This window comes from Delphinus delphis, chromosome 10 (genome assembly GCF_949987515.2).
Source record: "Delphinus delphis chromosome 10, mDelDel1.2, whole genome shotgun sequence".
NCBI lineage: Eukaryota > Metazoa > Chordata > Mammalia > Artiodactyla > Delphinidae > Delphinus > Delphinus delphis.
Window position 1 is genome coordinate 97,786,681 of NC_082692.2, and position 20,735 is coordinate 97,807,415.

At 47.7% G+C, this 20,735-nt stretch overlaps 1 protein-coding gene across 1 annotated transcript in view; it reads left to right on the forward strand.

Moving 5' to 3' along the window:
* The window catches only part of SLC6A11 (solute carrier family 6 member 11), a 121,907-nt gene that overhangs the window by 1,327 nt on the left and 99,845 nt on the right, over positions 1 to 20,735 (forward strand). The window contains exons 2-4 of the mRNA XM_060023056.2: positions 1,968 to 2,102; positions 2,218 to 2,358; positions 5,867 to 5,957. Coding sequence (XP_059879039.1) covers positions 1,968 to 2,102; positions 2,218 to 2,358; positions 5,867 to 5,957 — 367 coding nt within the window. The remainder of the gene's footprint in view (positions 1 to 1,967; positions 2,103 to 2,217; positions 2,359 to 5,866; positions 5,958 to 20,735) is intronic.

The following is a 20,735-nucleotide window of genomic DNA, read 5'->3' on the forward strand; positions in this document are numbered from 1 at the left end:
TTCCGTGGCAGAGGACTTTGTGAAACCTTGAGTGGCACAGTTTCCGCAAGGAGAAGTCTGTGTCTATGTTTTCCTCCCTCTATTTGCTGTGTCCCTCCAGCAGATCCCCAGACCCCAGTGAAGGTGGCTCAGAGGTTGGCAGGGACCACACTGTTAGGCTTCGTGGAGCGGGACTTCCTGTGCGGGCAGCTGCAGGGAGAGTGAAAAGGGTACTGCTTGGCCAGGGCCCTTTCTTTGGAGACATTCATCCTGAAGGCACAGCCTGCTCCAAGCCTGCCCTGCACTGGTAATGAAGTGGCCGCCAGTGTTGGTGGCTTGGCAAGGGGGAGAGATGGAGCAGACCCAGAGACCCCGAACGTGCCCTGTGCCCTCATCTGGGAATCCGCCTCTCTTTGTACATTCAGCCTGTGTAAGCTGCCATGTCCGCTTAGATGCCTGTGGAAACCCTTTGGGATAGTCCCAGGCAAGAGCTGTTTTAACATCTTTTTTCTTTTTCTTTTTTAAATACGGGAAATTCTTATGCCAAAACAACAACAAAAAATGCATTCCTAAAATCAGAAAATAGTGTAAGTTGCATTAATTACAAACTCTGCCTTAGATGAAAAAAAAGGTTGTAGTGAGTCAAGTTTAAAAATGAGTCATTTTCTTTTTACTCTAATGAGACAAGAGTCTCCGTTGGGTGCACAGATATCCTGGTTTAATTGAGCTAGTTATCCAAAGGATTACTAGCTTTGTGAACAGAGAGGCCACAAGGCTTTCAGAAAGTGTCATCTGTTAGGTTCTAGAGGATTCACAGGTAAATTACAGCATATTCGGGAAACTTCTGTGGCTTGTTTTAATCACTTAGATTTATATTCAGCAAACAGACCCTCTTATCTTTTACACACTTTTTGCCTTCTAATATAGTTGGGGTATCTGCTTATCAACTGTTTACCTTTTTAAAAAAATCTACACAGCTCTACTCATAAATTGCAACAATAGTTTAGTATTTCTTTCCCAAGGTGAAACTTTGTAAAAATAGAAAACTAAGACCTTTTCAAAACCTGGTAAATATTGTCCTATTATCAGGATTGATCAAAATCGTTGCTTTCAATCCTGTGGTTAAAGGGACTCATTTAGCAGAAAGCAATTTCAATGAAAGCCTTCATTTGTGAGATCAGATGGTGGAGAATAGCGTGTGTTTTCATGCTTTGTTATTAGACGAGAGAGAGAATGAGGGATTTGGGAAAATCCCTTTCTTCTTGTAATGGCTCATGTTCACCTCAGTTATTTAATTTGTTTCACAGAAAGGCTCAGGCAGTGGGTATTGTGTTTCAAGATGGGAGCACTAAAGCTTACGGTGGTCTTTTCTCAGATTGACTCAAAGCCAGCCTCTCTGGACGGATTCTTGCTACGAACTGCTTATAACTCAGCTTCATACCTGGGGCTCATGTACAAGGGGCTGTTACTGCTCATTGTATATCTCCTTGAGAATGCCTTTCTTTATGAAGACTTTTTGCAGGTCACTTCCCAAGTAAGAAGAAGAGGTCCCCCTCCCCTGGCCTGTTGAGGTTACTTTAGAATATAAAAGAAGGATGTAGCGTTCAGGGAGGGAATGAATTTGACCTGCGCTGGAGGGTAGAATGCATAAATAAAAGAATCAAGCATATAACACAATTTCTTCTACATTATCATCTTAGCTGCACAACAGTTCTGTGAGATAAGTGGTGCCGATATTAAGTATTAAAGCCCTATTTTACAGTTGAGGAAGTTGAGGCTGGGAGATGTGACATAAACTTGTTCAAGGGAGTAGGCAGCAGAGAGCACAAACCCAGGCTCACATTTTCTGACTCTGGTCCTCATAGCAGGAACTTGAACTCAAGCTCAGAGCACATGAGGTATTGCCTCTGGTAGGTGCTTATTAAAGGGCTGAACGTGAAGTGGTAGAGGCAATTTTAACCTCATTCGCTTACTTTGCATCCTTGCAGGGGCATTCCTGATTCCCTATGTGGTGTTTTTTATATGCTGTGGGATTCCTGTTTTTTTCCTGGAAACAGCTCTGGGACAATTTACGAGTGAAGGTGGCATTACGTGTTGGAGGAAAGTGTGCCCTTTATTTGAAGGTAAGTGCTGAGTTAATAACAAAGTAAAAGGGTTCCTGGGTGATGTCAGGTTGTGAAGGGCAGCTTTTAACAAGGCGGAGAGAGACAAATCACTGGCTTTCCTTTGTTCTTTCAGGCATTGGCTATGCAACGCAGGTGATTGAGGCCCATCTAAACGTGTACTACATCATCATCCTGGCGTGGGCCATTTTCTACCTGAGCAACTGCTTCACCACCGAGCTCCCCTGGGCCACCTGTGGGCACAAATGGAACACAGGTATGGCCTCCAGGGAGGGTCTCTCTGATGGTCCTGCTGGGGGACCTGGGATTGGTGGTATGTCATGTCTCTTGCCATGAGTCCAGATTCCAATGAAAGTGTACCTGTTCTGTACACTCTTCAGCTCTGAACCTGAGCTGAGTACTGGCCCAGGGATTGGCACAGGGAGAAGAACTGTGATGCTCTTTCCTTGCTTTGCCAAATACAGAGACTGGACCCTTCCTGCACAGAGTAGGGATGCAGGGAAGAAGTACTAAACTGAGGTTCGGGGGGTTGGGCTGCAATTGCAGCCCTGCCTCTTGAGTGTCAGATTTTCCTCTGTAAAATGAAGGGGTTAGACTAGATCAAGGGCTGCAGACAGGGGGCCTGTCAGCCAGTTAGGCTTTAGATCAGTGACCAGCAAATTTCAAAAATGTATTTGGTTGTCAAAATTGAAAAATCAGAAGGCTTGACATGAAAATCCAGATTTTTCAGCTTCTCTTGAAAAATTAAAAAGATCTGGCCAAACCAGAGCCACATTCCCACATTCTTACTTGGCAGCAGGGGCTGCAGCTGAGAACCGTCTGTTGCCTTTGCTTGAAGCTTCTGTCCTCAAGCTGGCCACAGTCCCCACCCAGCTCACATTGCTCATTTACTCTACCTGTCCTACCCAGGTAGATACTTGAATTCACCACCCTCCTCCTGCCTTGAACGGGTAACTTTTTACATTACTTTGGATTCTAATATACTGTTTACTTTTCAATTTGTCATCCTGTCAGGATTGAATCTTACAATCTAGGGAAGGCAAATACTTCTCAAACCCTGTCTTTGGAGGCTGTGCTCAGTGCAGACATCACTAGTCGATTGTAGAATGCTTTCCTTTTGAGTCTAGTCTTGGCCTCAGAACTCTGCTCAGTAGTCTAGGCAGCCACTACCTTTTGACTGGAATCAACACACATGCTTTAACCTGTTTGCCATTTGTGTTGTAACCTGTGGTTAGGTTGTCAATGGAAGTGGCCAGTCATCCTGAAAGCTGAGACACAGTAAGACTGGGTAGGATGTTGGTCACCAGCAGAAGGAACAGTGGGCATTAGACCAAGAAAACGCTGTGAGCTAGCTTCTATCCCTGCATGACTTTGCCTTGCTTCCCCCACCCACCACATTTTGTGGGGTCTTGTTTATCAAACTAAAATTCAAGGACATGTTCTTGGAGGGCTGTGAGTCCTCCCTGATAATTTAATTGTGCATCTTTATTTTGAGGATATTCTAAAAATATGTGCATGTTCTGGATCATCTGCACAGCCATCTTATAAATGAGGACGGTTGGGGGATCTCAGTGCCTGACTTTGTCCGTGTTTACAATTTAAGATGCATTCTTGGTGAACAGGATGATGGTGGCCAAGGGAAAAAGAGCAGAGAGATTTAATTCATAAATGGTCATTGATGCTAAGTCCAGCCAAGAATGCAACAAACTGTAGAAACAAAGGTTTTGCAAATTTGTGACCGGAGAAAAATGGTGGTAGAATTGAATCTCAAATAGTGCATGGAAAAATACGCAAGCTTGGGCTTCCCTGGGGGCGCAGTGGTTGAGGGTCCGCCTGCCGATGCAGGAGACACGGGTTCGTGCCCTGGTCTGGGAAGATCCCACATGCCGCGGAGCAGCTGGGCCCATGAGCCATGGCCGCTGAGCCTGTGCGTCCGAAGCCTGTGCTCCGCAACGGGAGAGGCCACAACAGTGAGAGGCCCGCGTACCGCAAAAAGAAAAAAAATACGCAAGCTTAATTCCATAGACCCTGCCTCCTACCTGTCAGTTCTGTTTTTCTGTTGGGAAATCGATTTAATGTCACAAGATGGCATTATCATACACATCCGTTTTATGCTATCAATTTGAATTGTGTTGGTTCCATAGTATAGTTGGCATTTAACTTGTAAGTTCTGGTTTTATAGGTGTTTGAATACTATAATCACAGACTTTATAATTCATTACTTATTTGTAAAAGATTAAATGTCATTTTAATAAAAAATACCATGTCAACCTTGGGTGTCTGAGACATTTTTTTGCTCTAGAAAAAAATATTTGAGAAACAGTGTTTTAGAGAATCTGATCAAAGCTAAGGGCTCCTCTCCAGAAAAAGGCACAAGTGTACATGCAGGCATTTTGCCTATAATATTAGGTTCCCAGACTTCTCTTAGGACTGTCTGTGGACCCCACAGACCATCTCCTTTCCTAATATGGTTAGCACTTGCCCAGAGAAGTGGGAAGGGGGCAGACACTTGGGGAACGTTTCCCCAGTGGGCTGCAAAGCTTTCTTCCACTGATTGCATTCCCTTTTCTCTGAGGGCGCGTGAACACTTGTGTGAAACATCACGTATAGGAAGGCTTCCTGTTCTGGAGATTATAGATGGAGTTGGAGGGCTCGTGCACACATGAGGAGAGCGAAGGGCCAGAGTGAGGCTGAACACGGGCTCCGTGCTGGCCACTGTGCTGGGTGCATGGGCTTTGAAGCGCATGGGTGCAGGAGGCCCTGTCCTCTGGGAGCTCACAGTCTGGTGACTGAGGTAGCTCCGTGAACAGGGAGGTGCAGGAAGGAAACCCAGATCCCATGGTGGCAGACAGAACCAGGCAATAACCATGGCAAAGGAGGTGGAGCCTTGGTTGGAGTTGATTCCGTTTTCTTCCCCTAACTGGCTGGTGACTTGTGAGGGGGGAATGGGTGTGGGTGGGGTCCCTTGACTACTTCTGAACCCTGATTCCTCCTCTTCAGAATAAAGGGCATGGAGAAGGAGGTTCCTTGGAGGACCTTTAAATTCTAACTTTCTTAGAATTCAGGAGATAGAGATCACGGAAGGCTTCTTGGAGGAGAGGTTAACGGGCTGACCTGGGCCTTAGAGGATGAACACTCAGATGTTTTTAACTTGAGATTCAAATCTCTCTTGGTCATCAAGTTTCATGAAATGAGAAGAGATATTCAATAAGTCCTTTCCTGGATTGAGGGAATGATTAAGGAATTAGGGATTCTTTACACATTTGGATGTTATTTCATCCAGTCATCAGGTCTTTATGAGGCAGCTGTGACATTAGCCTCTTCTTCCATGAAGAAAAACTGAGTCTCACCTGCATTACTGGCCCAGGGACACCATGGCTGACGCCCCCTTTAGCCCCCTTGTTCCTGCCGGGGCCACTGAGCAGAACAGGTAAATGCTATGGACAGGCCTTAGGCAGGGAAGTGGAAAAGGTGAAAGATTCAAGAACCAGGCCAGAGGAAAGAATTGGAAAGGCCATATTCGTGGGAATAGGAGAGAGGAGATACCCTGCCCCCCAAACTTCTCCTCCTGTTTGAACCGAGCCAAGCCTCCCTCTTAAACTGTTTGTAAGTGATTGATTTTCCCCACAGTGCTCTCTGAGCCATGTTTACCCGGAGCGGCTGGGTGAAACCGCTTGGTTGCTCCATCGGCCCTGAAGGTTTTCCAAGCTCCAGCCCTCACAGAGGGTAATTTTCCTGTGTTTCTTGTCTTGTTTCCACTGTAGAGAACTGCGTGGAGTTCCAGAAACTGAACGCAACCAACCACAGCCATGTGTCCCTACAGAATGCCACCTCTCCCGTCATGGAGTTTTGGGAGTAAGTGGAAACGTCTTGTCTCCTTTGGCCCCAGGGGGGCTCTGTCCTGGTGCTGCTCAGTTAACGTTGCCCCCACCCTTGGAAAAAGCCTGACCCTGCCTCCAGCCTTGTACTTCCTGGCTTCTATGGGCATCTGGCTGCTTTGGAAGCCAGAATGGAGATCTTGAGAGGTTTCCCAAAGGGGCAGCTGAGAGAAATGCTTTCTTGTTCTTTGATGACATGTCAGCATGCCTACTTACTGGGACAAGAAGTGCTTGGTAAAATGATGGGCAGTTTAAAAATTCATTTTTTAACAAAAGATAAGATTTGGCACGTTTACAATAAACTAAGTCAAGAATATATTTAGACTTGAAAGCAGAAGTCTCCGGGGGGGGCAGGTTAGCTTTCTGTCAGTAGCAGCAATGTCATGCGGAAAGGAAGTACATCAACATTAACGGGTAGAGGTTGTGAAGAGGCAGGTTTTCAACGTACTTAGGAAGAGCTTTAGCCTCACAGAGTTGTCTGCAAGTACTTCCGAAGGTTGTAAGCCCTTGTTCCTGGAAGAGTTTGACCAGTGTAGGCCTGCTGATGGTTGTTGGGAAGGTGCCTGAATCCACAGACGTTATAGGCAGTAGTCGTGTGGGTGGGCATTTTCCCAGAGATGGGCATTTTTCATCAGTATTCCAAAGAGGTCTGTGGCCCTGGAGTTACGAGAGCTGCCACGTACGGTTGTATAAGTTGTTCACTGCACACCCCTAGAGGGATGATTTACATTGTGAATGTGCAGAATTGTGCAGTGCCCCAGGAATTGAAGAGCAGTTTCCTCTGTGGGCTGAAGGGTGGCTAAAGGCTTTCTGAGGCTTTTTAATCTGGAAAGGTCTGGCTTCATTGAAGACCCTCCCCTACTTTAATGATAGTGTAGAGGGACAGTGGTTTTATGAGTGATTTTTATTCTATTCCCAGATACCATTCTTCTCCTTCCCTCTCTAGAGGTCATTATGCTGAATTTAGATGTATCATTCTATAAAATGAATGTCAAGGGCTTCCCTGGTGGCGCAGTGGTTGAGAGTCCGCCTGCCAATGCAGGGGACACGGGTTCGTGTCCCAGTCCGGGAAGATCCCACATGCTGCGGAGCGGCTAGGCCTGTGAGCCATGGCTACTGAGCCTGTGCATCCGGAGCCTGTGCTCCGCAACAGGAGAGGCCACAACAGTGAGAGGCCCTCATACCGCAAAAAAAAAAAAAAAAAAAAATGAATGTAAAGAACATGAGTTTATAAATATAACTTATTTATATAAACATTAATATAAATAAAATACTTCCCTCTGTACATACATGTGCCTATATACATATATATTCATATTATGTGTATCTCCCAAATAATGGCTAAGTCTTCCTTGAATGTTTTAAAATTTTATATTAATGGTATCCATTACTCACTCTTTCTTATAGCTTTGTTTCTTTGCTCAATATTGGTTTTGAGATGGTCTCCATATTGATACATGTAGCTTTGGTTCATTCATTCTGTTCCTGCTGTATAGTATTTCCATATATAAAGAGTCTACATTGTGTTTACCTGGCTCCTTTTGATGGGCATTTAGACTGTCTCGCGTTTCCCAGTATGATTAAGCTGAGTGAATGTCTTGTTTGTGCTTCTCTGCACAAATCAGGTTTCCTAGGCCATATACCTAACCGTGGAATTACTGGGAGGTAGGGTTCATGCACTGTCACTTTCATCAGATTATGTCAAATTGCTTTTTAAAGGAATTGTTCTAATTTACTCTCCAAACAAGAGTAGAACGAGAATTTCTACTTCTCCCCATTCTAGACCTAGGCACTTGTTCTGGTCAGAGTTTTTAAGTTCTGCCAGTATAATGGATATGAAATTGTATCCCACTGTTTTAAATTTGCATTTCTCTAATTACTTTATGAGGTGGAACATCTTTTCATGTTTTTTTTTGCTCCATTTGGGTTTCCTCATCCATTAACTTTCTGCTCATATCCTTTTCTCTTTTCTCATAGGTAGGAGTTCTTGATACATTGTAGGTATTAGTACCCATGCTGCAAATAGCTTTTCTTAGTGTGTGGCTTTTCTTTCTTGTTTATGTATGGCATAAATTATATTGAATTCAAATTTGCCAATAGTGTTCTATTTGGTTTGCACACTTGGTGTCTTATTTAAGATATAGTTCCCTACCCCAAAGTTGTAAAAAAAATTTTTTTCTGGGTTTTCTTTTTTTGGGGGGGTGGTGTTCTTTTAAGAGTTTTAAAGTTTTGTTTTTTCACATTCAGGAATATAATCTACCTGGAATTTTCTTTTTGCATATGGTACAAGGTAGGAATCCAGCCACATATATGTATGTATCTGCTGAATTGTTCATCCTATCCCTACTGATTTGTAATGCCATCTTCCATATAAAGTTTTCCTACAAGCACATGTCTGTTTAGGGGCTCTCTGTTCTGCTCATCTCTTTTGCTAACTGTGTGTCAATACTATACCTATAGTTTAATTTTAAGCCTTGACCTCATAAGGCAAGTCCCTCACTTTCCTCTTTCCAAAATTGTTCTGGTCTTCCAAATGAATTTTAGAATCAGCTTGTCGAGTTAAAAAACAATAATAACAGAACAACTCTGTGGGGATTTTGGTTGGGAGAATATTGAACTTATAGGTTAATTTGAGGAAAACTGACATCTTTGTGATTCAGCCTCTCTGTCCATGAACATGGTATAGCCCTCCATTTATTTAGGTCTTTTTTTTTTTTCTTTTTTTGCCGTATGCGGGCCTCTCACTGCTGTGGCCTCTCCCATTGCGGAGCACAGGCTCTGGACGTGCAGGCTCAGCGGCCATGGCTCACAGGCCCAGCCGCTCCGTGGCATGTGGGATCCTCCCGGACCGGGGCATGAACCCATGTCCCCTGCATCGGCAGGTGGACTCTCAACCGCTGCACCACCAGGGAAGCCCCTATTTGGGTCTTTTAAAATGCCTGATGAAGTAGTGCTGCCTGATGTGGTTGTCAGAGAAGCAGCATTAGAATCACCTGGTTAGAAATGCAAACTCTAGCTCTCTCCAGACCTACTGAGTCTTAGTCCCAAATAGAGCATCCATATGACATTATGCTAGAGCAGAGGCTGCTCTTGGGGGGTGGGACGAGGTGCTGTGTGACCTTTTCCAGCCTCACTGGGCTATGGTTTTCCAATGGAATGTTTAGGACCTGCACATTTGAGTGTCTGCAAAACATGGTCTCTGTGCTCCCTTAGGGAACACAACCGCAAATCCTACACTGGATAAGTTCTCTGTGTAACTTACGTTGCTTTGAACCATTCATTTCCTTTGTAACATGTATGGAAAACCTCGATTAAATTATTATTTGTGCAATATGTTTGATTATTGTGTGAATTCCCCAGGAGGCAGTCATGAAGCAGTACCTTTTCTGGTTTTGCTCACTACTGCCGGTCTATGGAAGGCCCCCAGTGAATATTTACAGAATGTACAGGTACATGGGAGGAAGGTGGCAGGCAATATTTTCTAGAAAATACTACATGAGGAGAGTCAAAGTGGGCTCTGGCAAGAACTCATCCTGTCCCTAAGCTCCCCAGAACAGCACTGATGGCTTTGAGGATTCCTTTGTCATATCCATGTCACCCACTCATTTGGACACCAAGTGGTGGGAGGGGCAGTGAGTCTGTGTCCTCACTTGTAACTGGGCCTTTTTGTCTGCTACTTGGTCATTCAAAGTCAATGTGAGAATGAACCCATCGTTCTAGTTTTCTACTCTGATTGCATTTGTATCATCTATGCAATGTTGAATTCTGCATCCTAAAAGTACTCAAATGCTGGTGTGACGCTCCTTCCATCGTAAGGTGTTTTTATCAGACAGCTCTAATTCATCTTCTCCTCAGAGCTGAACTTGGAATGTAGAGACTCTGTGAGATGTTTGTAGCACCCTATGAAAAGCTATTTGGAGCCACATAAATTTGAGAAGGGCTGAAAGCCATGCCCTTCAGTAAGAATATCCATTACCTTTGATTAACTCAAATTCCCAAACATATTTTCCCGTGCAATCATTTGGACTCTTTCCCCTCATCCCCCACCCATCGCCCACCCCAGAACGCTAGCATTCCACTAAATACAGCCTGGCAAACGCTCTGCTAGGAGAAAGTTCTTCCTTGAATTCAGTCATAGTTTGGCTTCTGGGGCTTTGGATAGAACGTGCCTAATTCCTTTCCCATGTGACAGCCCTTCAAGTATTGGATCAAGTGTCCTTAAAAATGTTTCTTTCCTAGTTCTCTTTGCTGTTTCCTTGTGTGGCTGGTTCCCATCTATAGTGTGCTCTTACTGTCTCGCTCTCACTGCCTCTAACTCCAGGGACCTTATTCAGGGCCACGTTGCTTGGTCAGAATGGACTGCCTCAGTTGTGTGCTTGTTCATTCATTCAACAAACGTCTGAGCTCCTGGTGCACGTAAGGACACTTGGCGTAATTGGCAGCGGTGGGAATGTAAGACGCCGTTCTAGCCCTCTAGAAGCGGAGGAGAGACAAGCCTGTAGATTCCCATAAAGTCAGTTACAAGGTGCTGTTTCCCTCCGCAGGGCTGCCCATGGCTTTACCCTGACCTTGGGCATCTGGCATCTTGAAAGTTCATTTTCCTTTTCAGGGAATAATTCATGTTACTGGCTTAGCCAGGGAGAACAGCTCAGGCTCTGGGTCAGTCCTGGGTTCTGGCTCAGGCAGGGGGCCTGTGGGGCAGGGGCGGCTTGTCTTCCTCATGTCAGATTTCAAAATCAGGCCACCCTGGTTTCCCTTAGTAACTCATTATGCATCTGGCACCCACGAGTTTATCTCAATATGTTTGCGGTTTTACATGTTGAGCCTGTGTCCTCTGGAGGGATTGAGTGCTATAAGAGTGTAACCGGCATTGTAGCATCAGATGGGCTTTGGTCTATTTTCACTTCCCTTTCTCAGTCGTCTCATCCCTCTCGCCCAGGGTTTTGCAAGCAACTGCATTCTCGCCATGTATACAGTTGAAATCGCTTTTGTGTGGCATCCATTCAGCACACATTTGTTGAGAGCATATTGTGTGCTGAGCCTGCATTAAGCTCTAAGGGTATTCAGTTCTCTATCTTTATTCAGAAGGATGCAGTCTTGTCTTTCTGGTTTATCTTTCCTGGAGGAGGTTTTAAAAAATTGTTTATTTCTAAATCATGTGGCCACTTGAACTGATTTTAATTTGGACACAAAATTTGGGCTCCAAGTTGCTGAAGTGAAACTCTTAATTCTTGCTGTGGGCCCGGGGCCGCCCCTGCTTCCTTCGTCTTCCCCTCTGCCCTCCTCCGCACCGGCCTTCTTTCTGTCTTTCGTATGTCCTGGGCTTGTCCTAGGCTCAGTGTCCAGCTTTTGCATAGAAGAGTCCCTTTGCTTAGAAGTTTCCTCACCAAGTCCTTGGGTGTCTGGCTCGTTCTTATCATTGAGTCTTAATTCACGTGTCATTTGGGAAGCCCTCCCTGCCCATCCTGTTGCTTCCACTTATCAGCTGAATCGGCACCCCGGTCCCTCTCAACCCCATCTGTCTGTTTTATTGTCTGCGTAGGACTTACCTGAAATCCTTGTGTCTTTTTTACTAGTTTATTCTCTCTCTCCCTCCATTAGACTATAAGCCCTATGCCAGCAAGGACTGTCCTGTTTTGTTCCCTGTTGTCCTGCCAGCACATTCTAAGTGCTCACAAAATATTTATTCAAACACATGGATAGAAGATTGAATGAATGAATGAATGTTTTTTAACCTCGTGGAGTTGTGTCCTCTTACTTTGCTTTTGCCCTGTCTGTTGAAGAGTATAAGTTCCCAGGTTCAGAAACGTAATTCATCTCTTAGATCAGCTCCCTTTTATAGAACTCCTAGTATTATCCAGTCTTGATCATTAAAGATATTTGTATATAAAATCAGCTATGAGGGCATTTGTTTTCATAAATAGTGGATGTCTTACACCGAGTAATGGGAAGCAGTGATTTACGGAACCACAAGAGTTCTGACTGAGATTCCTTTTACATCCTGATGGATGAAGTAAAGGAAGGGAAGTTGCAGTTAGTTGCTAAGCAGCTACTGTGTACCCTGGCCCTGAGCATGGCCCTCCAGGCCTATCGCTTCATTTAATCCACCCACCCAGGGGATACATGATACAGCATCACTGAACAGATTCCCATCTCACTCAGGGGATTCTGAGGCAGGGAGAGGTTAAGGGACTTATCCAAAGTGCCTCTCTTGTCTAGCAAGAGCTGGAGCTGGGCTGAGAGCCGGCCCTCTCTGATCCCACCTGCATCCCTCCACCCTTCCGTACATGCTCCTCCCGCCCATGTCTGAAATGCCATCAGCTTCCTGTTTTATCACGGGGCAGAATCCGACTGGTGTGTCCCTTCTATCTGCAGCCCTGTGGCCCTAGGGTCTTGAAGAGAGAGTTTTGCTGTAGATGGAGATGTATAATTGGTGGAGGGAGGGAGGAACGAATGAGGAATGACTTGTCTCCAGCGCCCAGCACAAACAAAACACAAAACACCTGTTGGCTTTTGTCTTGTTGGATTTCAAGAGGTACCTTTAGGAAATGACTTGAATGTTGCTTTTAATAGAATACTGTGGTTTCCAGCTGAGCCAGGCCTTGAGTGTGAGGCAAGCGGACTCTGATCTACTGTGATGAGAGATGGAAATTGATGCTGGCCTCCTGGAGTATGTTGTGGCCCTGCAGCTGGTGGCACAAGAGGTTCATGAATGACTTGAATTCAGGCTCAGGCAGAGAGTAACTCAGAAGGGGTTGTTCCCAAATTTTAGCGTGTTATCTCGATTCCTTATCACTTCTAATAAAACCAGGAGAAAGTGTTTGAAACTCTCCAGATTTACACACACATACACACACACACACACACACACACACACACACACACGCACACACACTCTGCTCCATGCTTTCCCTGGAAGACCTCTAAGATGAGGAAGAAGCACCAGAGCTGGGACCTGACTCTCCCACTCACTCCTGGGGGCCCTGGGCAGGTGATTCTGAACCTCACTTTCCTCCCTGGCAAATGGGTGCACCTCACCACCCTTCCAGGTGCAGTCAGCATAGAGTGATGGAAGCAGGGGGGCAGTAACCAGTGATGGAAGCAGGGGGGCAGTAACCAGTCGACGGTGGCTCCGCTCACCCCTGCATCTTGCCCTTTCTCAGCCTGTCCCCACTCTCCCACCCAACAGCTCAGGTGGATGAGGTGTCATTCAAAAAACAGAGGCCTCCTGGTGGGATACCCTGGACCTGGGGGCAGATGCCCGCTCCTGCTCTGGATCTCTCGTCCAGGGCTTTTCCTGATGTCACGTGTGCCTCTCCTGCCCGCAGTCCCTCCGTCGCAGACAGTGGCTCTCTGCCAGCCTTAACACAGAGTGTCTTGGAGGGGCCGACCCCGCCAGGTGTCAGACCCTCCCTGAGCTTTTGGCCACTCATAACACAGAGCTGCTGTACCAGGGGAACCCGGGGGTCTGGGAAGGCTGTGCTGAGTCCTGGTAAGGAGGAGAAGGGCGCTGGGATTCCAGCCACGGAGCAGTGAGGCCCTTTCCGTGGCGTGGGATCCCTACTTATAGACACCTCTCCTTACTGCTTCCTATCTTGCTGGATATTACCCTCCAGCCATGCAGGACCAGAACAGGCATTGAACTTGGGGTCAGGAGACTGGTGCGCCAGGCCAGGCTCTGCCACTTTCCAGTCTGTGATCTATGGCAAGGTCCATATCTACTTGGAGCCTCAGTCTGCTCTGGGCAGTGGGTGTAAAACAAGACAACATACGCGAGACTGCCCAGTGCTCCGTGCCAAAGTGTGTTCTACACAAAGTTAGGAGGTATTGCTTTGGAAAGGCAGAAACGTGATGGGGCACTTCCTTCTTAACAACTTTTTAATAGCTTTGTGGTATAATTTACATGCCATAAACTGCACGCCGTTTAGGTGTGCAAGTAGGTGATTTTCGAGCAAACTTGCCAAGTGTGAAATTGTCACCGCAAAATAGGTTTGTACTATTTCCATTTCCCCAGCAAGATCTCTCATGCCATTTGTAGTTAATCTCACTGTCCCTGCCAGGCAGCCATTCACCTGCTATCTGTTTCTGTGGATTTGTGTAGTCTGGACGTTGCATATTCAGTGGAGTCATGCAGTGTGTGGTCTCTGTTACTGTCCTCATGAAACTTAGCATCATGTTTCCAGGGTTCATCCATATTCTAGCGTGTGTCACTGCTTTGTTCCTTTTCGTGGCTGAATAATATTCCATTGTATGGATCGACCCCAGTTTGTCTATTGGTTGATGGACATTTGGGTGGTTTTCAGTTTTGGGCTCTTTTTGAATAACCTAGGAGTGGAATGGCTGAGTTTTATGTTTAAATTCTTAACAAACTACCAGACTTTTCCAGTGTGGCCAGAACATTTTATATTCGTACCAGAAATATGTGAGGGTTCCATTTCTCCGTATTCTTGAGGACATTTATCATTGTCTGTCTTTTTTTTTTTTTTTTTTTTTTTTTTTTGCGGTACACGGGCCTCTCACTGTTGTGGCCTCTCCCGTTGTGGAGCGCAGGCTCCGGACGCGCAGGCTCAGCAGCCATGGCTCACGGGCCCAGCCGCTCCACGGCATGTGGGATCTTCCCGGACCGGGGCACGAACCCGTGTCCCCCGCATCGGCAGGTGGACCCTCAACCACTGTGCGACTAGGAAAGCCCTGTTGTCTGTCTTTTTGATTACAGCCGTCCTCTTGGGTGCACCCTAGTGGTATCTCATTGTGGTTTTAATTTTCACTTTAATGGGGAATAGTTCTAAATAAGATTGGGAAACATTGGGTTAGACAGAGCTATAGAGGTGTCTTTATTGCAGGACTTCTCAGAGCCTTTAATAGTCTAATGAGCATTGGGCCTCTCTAAGGAGGGCTATAATGTGCAGCCATTTCTCAGTGAGGTCCCAGTGTGACCTCAGGGTGTATTAAAGGATTAGTGTTCTTTGGGAAGCATTAGCCTAGGACAGAGGTCAGGAAACTATGGGCCAAATCCCATCTGCTGCCTGTTTTTGTAAATAAAGTTTTATTGGAAGACAGCCATAGTGTTCATTTACATATTGTCTCTGGCTGCTTTCACACTGCAAGGATAGAGTTGAATAGTTGGGACAGAGACCATATGCCTTGCGAAACCTAAATCTGTACTATTTGGCCTTTTACAGAAACTGTTTGTTGACCCCTGACCTAGGAGTGCCTGGTGCGTGTAGATGCTCACTGCACCTTCATGGGGAAGGAGGGACCCGTCCTCAGGGTACAGGTGGGGACCAAGGAAGCACTTGGTGAGGCTTTGTATTATTTGAGCTGGTGCTTGAAGGACAGGCAGAATTTTTAAGGCATGTGAGAATTTACAGGGACATTCTTGGCAGAGAGAACCGTGGAATGAATCCTGGAAAGTGGAGGGGACTGGAGGGGACTTCCTCGCGACCTGGGAGGAGGATTTCTGCAGTGATAGAAGAAGTTGGCATGGAAGCTCCAGACCCCACAGACCAGCTTCGTTGCCTAGTTGTCTTCCCTGGGTGACACAATTTCTAGTCCATCTTCCCCAAGATGGGGCCATGGGTCCGAGCAGTGTCTCTGAAGTTGGATAGATGTGGCTTCAGGTTCTGCCTCTGCCTTTCTGGGCATGTTGCTGCCCTAAGCTACAGTTTTCCCATCAGTAAAGTAGGAATCATGGTTGCACTGGCCTCAGTAAGCATGAAGGGAGTGCAGACTGTCACTGACCTTGTCATCACCTTTCTCTTCCCTGAGGGCAGGACTCACCTGCCTTCCTCATCACTGCAGGCCTTGCTCTTAGGGCCCTCAGCAACGCGCAGGTAGCATCCAGTCACTCTCCTGAGTGAATACATGATGCAGAGGCCTAGGAGGGCCCTTGCCCTGAGTCCTCAGCTCAGTTTAGGGCCTCGATCGAGGGCTCTGCAGGAGCAGACCCCGTACACGGGGAGAGTTGGGGGCCTGCACTGGGCCGGGGAAGTGAGAGCAGGACCCCGAAGGTGGAGGGATTATGGAGGGGGCAGGGAAGGCGCATTTGTTTGGGTGATGGGCTGTCTTTGTTTGTTGCTTTGGGAGACCAGAAAGGAGGACTGAGCAAGGCTATTTATAGCGCAGTCCCTCAGTGCCAGCTTTTAGGGCGGCCTCTGCATCCCTGGCAGTGCTACCCTCCATGGCAGGTTAAAGAAAGGTGATGCGTTTGCCGGCTCCATGCTGGACACTGAGATGAGGCCTCCCCGGTCGGCTTGGGACCCGTTCCCACAGCGCCCCTCCCAGGCCCTCTGCGGTGGTGGGAGAGAAGGGTCTACTCCATCTTTGCTTTCTTTGGTCAAACGACTCTCGGCTCTGGAAGCTAGTGTGTGGAAGGAAAGCGCCAGGTATGAGGCTGTTTCCTTCCCTCTGGACTCAGCCCCTCTGTGTATGTGAGACACAGAGAGGACAGTGAGGGTGTTGCAGGATCGGATTCCAGCCACTTCCCTCAGACTGCGGAGGACATAGCAGAAGCCTTGAGTGGGAGGCATCCTCTCTCTGGGGTCAGCTTCTGCCGAGACAGAAGGATGTGTGGCCATCAGAAGAACCTGGTTTCAGGTCCCAATCTGGGCCAGTTGCTTCACCATTCTGGGCCTCAGTTTCCCCACCTGTAGAATGGGTATAAGAATGCCCTCATGGTAGTTATGTTGGTATGAGGACTGAATGCAGTGAGATGTGAGGGCTCTTGGGTGGCACCTGCCACAGTCCCCTCTGCTATCAGCTCCTTCTTGTTCCTTACTCTGAGAGTCTCTTAATGAGGATAGTTTGCTTTTCAACTCACCTCTTGGATTCCCAATTCTTTCCCTCTTCTTCCTGTAGAAATGACGTCTCCACGCATGGATTCTTTCCCTGCTGCCCGTCTCAGAGACTTCTACCTGCTTCTTTCCTCCCTCGCCCCCCATTCCCTTCTGCATTTGAAGCTTCCCCTCCCTCCTGGCTCTTTTCCATTAAGTATCCCAGTCATGCCAACCTGAAAATTAAACAAGCGTAGGTAAGACAGCTCTGATGCCCTGTGGCCAAGAACTACTAGTTCGCATTCTCATCAGAGCAACTTCTCCAAAGAGCCGCCTCAACAGGTCTCACCTCCCCTCTGCTCCCTGCGTGCCGCTGTCTGAAGTCTGCCCCGCCAGGGCTAGGCAGCTCTCCTTGCTTCACCTGCCACTCTGGCCCCGAATCCCGCAGTGCCCTCCCTCTCACCAGGCCACTTGGAGGCACTTGGCAGATGGGTTCCTTGCCCTCCTGGAACGCTCTCTCCCTCTGCCTCTGGGGATGCCACCTTCTTCAGGGATGCCTAACCCTTCTCTCTCTCCTCAAAGGGCTCCTCTCAGCCTCCATCTGCCCTGTAAGTGATGGGGTTCTGGGGGTTCTGTGGCCAGCCCTCTCCCTCCCGTTTCTCCAGCTCTCCCCAGGCGGCCTCATGCTCTCCCAGGACACTTGATGGCCAAGGGCTCGGGTCTGAATCTCCTGCCTGCATCTCTATTGTGAGGTTTGTACCCAGACACCCAGCTGCCTCTGGGCCTCGCAGCCGACTGGGTGTCCCACAAGCATCTCAAAATCACCTTATCTAAAAGATTGACTCTCCGGGGCTTCCCTGGTGGCGCAGTGGTTGAGAGTCCGCCTGCCGAGGCAGGGGACGCGGGTTCGTGCCCCGGTCCGGGAGGATCCCACATGCCACGGAGCGGCTGGGCCCGTGAGCCATGGCCGCTGAGCCTGCGCGTCCGGAGCCTGGGCTCCGCAACGGGAGAGGCCACAACAATGAGAGGCCCGCGTACCGCAAAAAAAAAAACAAAACAAAACAAAAAAAGATTGACCTTCCACCTCCTCCTCCTCTACACCGATTGACAATTCATTCCTGCTCAGCTAATGACCCCCATCCATGAAGGTACAAACCTGGCGTCCGTCTGGACCTCCAACTTCCCTGCTACCTGCCACCCCCAGGCAGCCACCTTGCACCCCTGCTGCTCCCCAGCCCATCTGTTCCCCTCCAGGGCCATTTCCCTACCTTCGTCCAGCCCCTCCCTCTTTATTGTCCAAATTAAGGCAAAAGTCTCCACACTGGGCACCTCGCTCCATTCCACCCTTACCCTCCAGTCTTTCCAGTGCAGCCAAAGAGAGCTTTCGGAAACATGCACCTGATGTAGTCTTCCTCTTTTTTAAGATTCTTCTCGGCTTCCATCACCCTCAGGATGAAGCCCCAGCTCCTCAGCAAGGCTCAGAGTCCAGCTCTTGCTCATCACTCCAGCCTGATCCTTTGCCCCCACTTCTTACCCCGCTTCCTGCTGCACATCGAGCCCTTGTTCCAGCCTCCTGGCTTTTGCCTTTGGTGGACTTTCTGCCCCAAATGCCTCCCTCTTCTTTGTTAACCCTCCAGGGCCTCCACAGCCCCGCTCCCACGTCCAGATACTGGCCAGATCTGCAGTGAGGTTCCTCTGCTTTTCCCTGTCCTGACCCTCTCCACACTCTGCTCTGTTCACTTGTCCGTCTTCCCCCGTGGACCATGAGCTCTTGAAGGACCCCAAGTGTAGCACAGTACCTGACACACTGAAAACACCTTAATAAGTATCACTTGAATAAATTCATAAATGCGTGAAGGATGCGTGCTGTGTACTACTTTTGCCCAGCGCACGAAGTCACGTGAGGTAGCTTTGGGGGGGTGCATTCAACATGGCTTTAACTTGTAAAGGAAGGAAGGGCTTCCTTACAAACTGCTCCCCGAAGCTTCCCAAACACCTCTTAGTGTCATGGGGGAATCTAGGAGCTAGCACTGCAGCTGCAAGTCTGGGCCCTGGAGCCAGGATCCCTGGGTTCAGATCCCGCCCGTCACTTGCTCTCGGCATGACTTTGGGCAAGTTACCTAACCGCCTGGCACCTCGGTTTCCCCATCTTTGAAATGATGATAACAATTGCGTCTGCCTCGAGGATTGTTGGGAGGGTGAGATGAGTTCCTGCTTGAAAACCTATGGAAAGGAGGTGACGTCCCTTCCCCAAGGTCACATAGCTTGTCAGGAGCAGAGCTGGCTTTTGAGCCCAGCCATCTCTGTGTGTGCCCAGGGCTGGAGAAGCAGAGGCATTACACCTCCAGGTACTGGGTGGAAATCTCCAGAAATAGTCTTATGGCCTGAAAAAAATGCTTCATGAAGAACCTGCTTTCATGCCTGGCTCGTAGTAGGTGCACAATATTACTCGGGTAAATGAATCCTTCCGAAGGGCCCCATCCAGTCTTCAACATTTCCCGCCCCCTGAACGGTGTCGGGAGGTCTGTTCCTGGGTCCTTTTTTGCCAGGGTGTTGGCAGCAAACTCTTCCTTATTCAGACCTTTCTTCTGTCCCGGCGCTTCACGGGGGAGGGTCATTAAGAAAGTTTTTTTCCCAGGAAGAGCTGTGCTTTCTCCAAGTCTCCAGAGTTGAGTGTCCCAGCTCCCATGCTCTCAAAGGCTGTCCTTGTAGATTTGAAAACAACCCCACAGTCCTGCAGGCTGAGAACCTGGTCCCCGAGCCTCCTTTCTTTAGAAACTCAATGTCCCTTGCTAGTTAGAGTCAGTGCTGGTTAAACCTAAAGAAAATAGTTTGAGGATGTTTTCAAATAATGTCTGGTGGAACAAAAGAGCAATTCATCCTGCATAGCTTTTAGTAATCTGCTTCCCATTTTGGGAATTAGATTGTTCAATTAAGTGAGAGGGCGCCGAAGCCAGCTGCATGACTCAAAAGTTTGCAGCATCCAAACTGTGGAAGAGGGGGGCCTGCACCAGCTCTCTCCTGGCGGGTCTGCTCCCTTCTTTCTCCCTCTGTCCCTGTGCTGTTTCCAGTTTTCAGATTCTCTGTTCAGGAAACAACCTCACCAGCAAGAGGGCATGGGTGTGCATGCAGCCCTGCTAGGCCTGTCTCAGTGTTTCTTTAATGGAGATTTCGAGGCTGCAGTGACAGGCACAGAGAGTACCCTGGGCATTTCCGTCTGCCGTAGCCGCTTTCTTTCCTGCTCTGGGTTGTCCTTTTTCATTCGCCACCTGATGGGTGTTTGGGAAGCTTCGGGGGGCAGTTTGTAAGGTGGTACTTATGCATCCGCGGCTGCGAGGCTCTAAGTCTGAAGACAGGGGAGTTTGTGAGCACCCTGAAGTTCCTGCAGAATTTGGGGAGTGAATGGGCACATCAGGGTATTTCTCTGGGGAGAAAGTACATCCCTTCAGTACCCTCTCAGAGGATCCCTAACTCCCTGTCCATGTCCTCTCAGAAACAAACAAACAAAACAAAACCCTTGGAGTCTGTACATCATTCCTCCAACACCAGGAAATTCTCCTTCTCCGGTGTTGCTCAAGCCTTGCTGTGCATGAGCAATCCTCTGGGAAACGTAGGAAAAGGTAGCTTCCTGGGAACCATTTTGTAAGGATTCAGACTCAGTGGGTCCACAGGAATTTTTGTATTTTTGGCAAGCACCCCACAAGGGCCATGCTCTGGGTCCTGCTGCTCTGTTTTAATGATAGATACTCTTAAAGGTTTCATTTAATACAGCCTGTCGTTTTAAAACGAATTAAAGCCAAAGACTGCTAAGATATAAGAAGCAAATAAAGTAACCGTTATAGCTAAGCAGCTGTCTCCTTTCTTTCTCAGATAACTTGGACTTTTTTTTGTCCAACTTATCCTAGTACAGGGCAAGCCCCATACCATGCGTGCCTTTTTATCCTCAGTATTAATATAGTGCCTGGTACCTAGTACATGCTCAA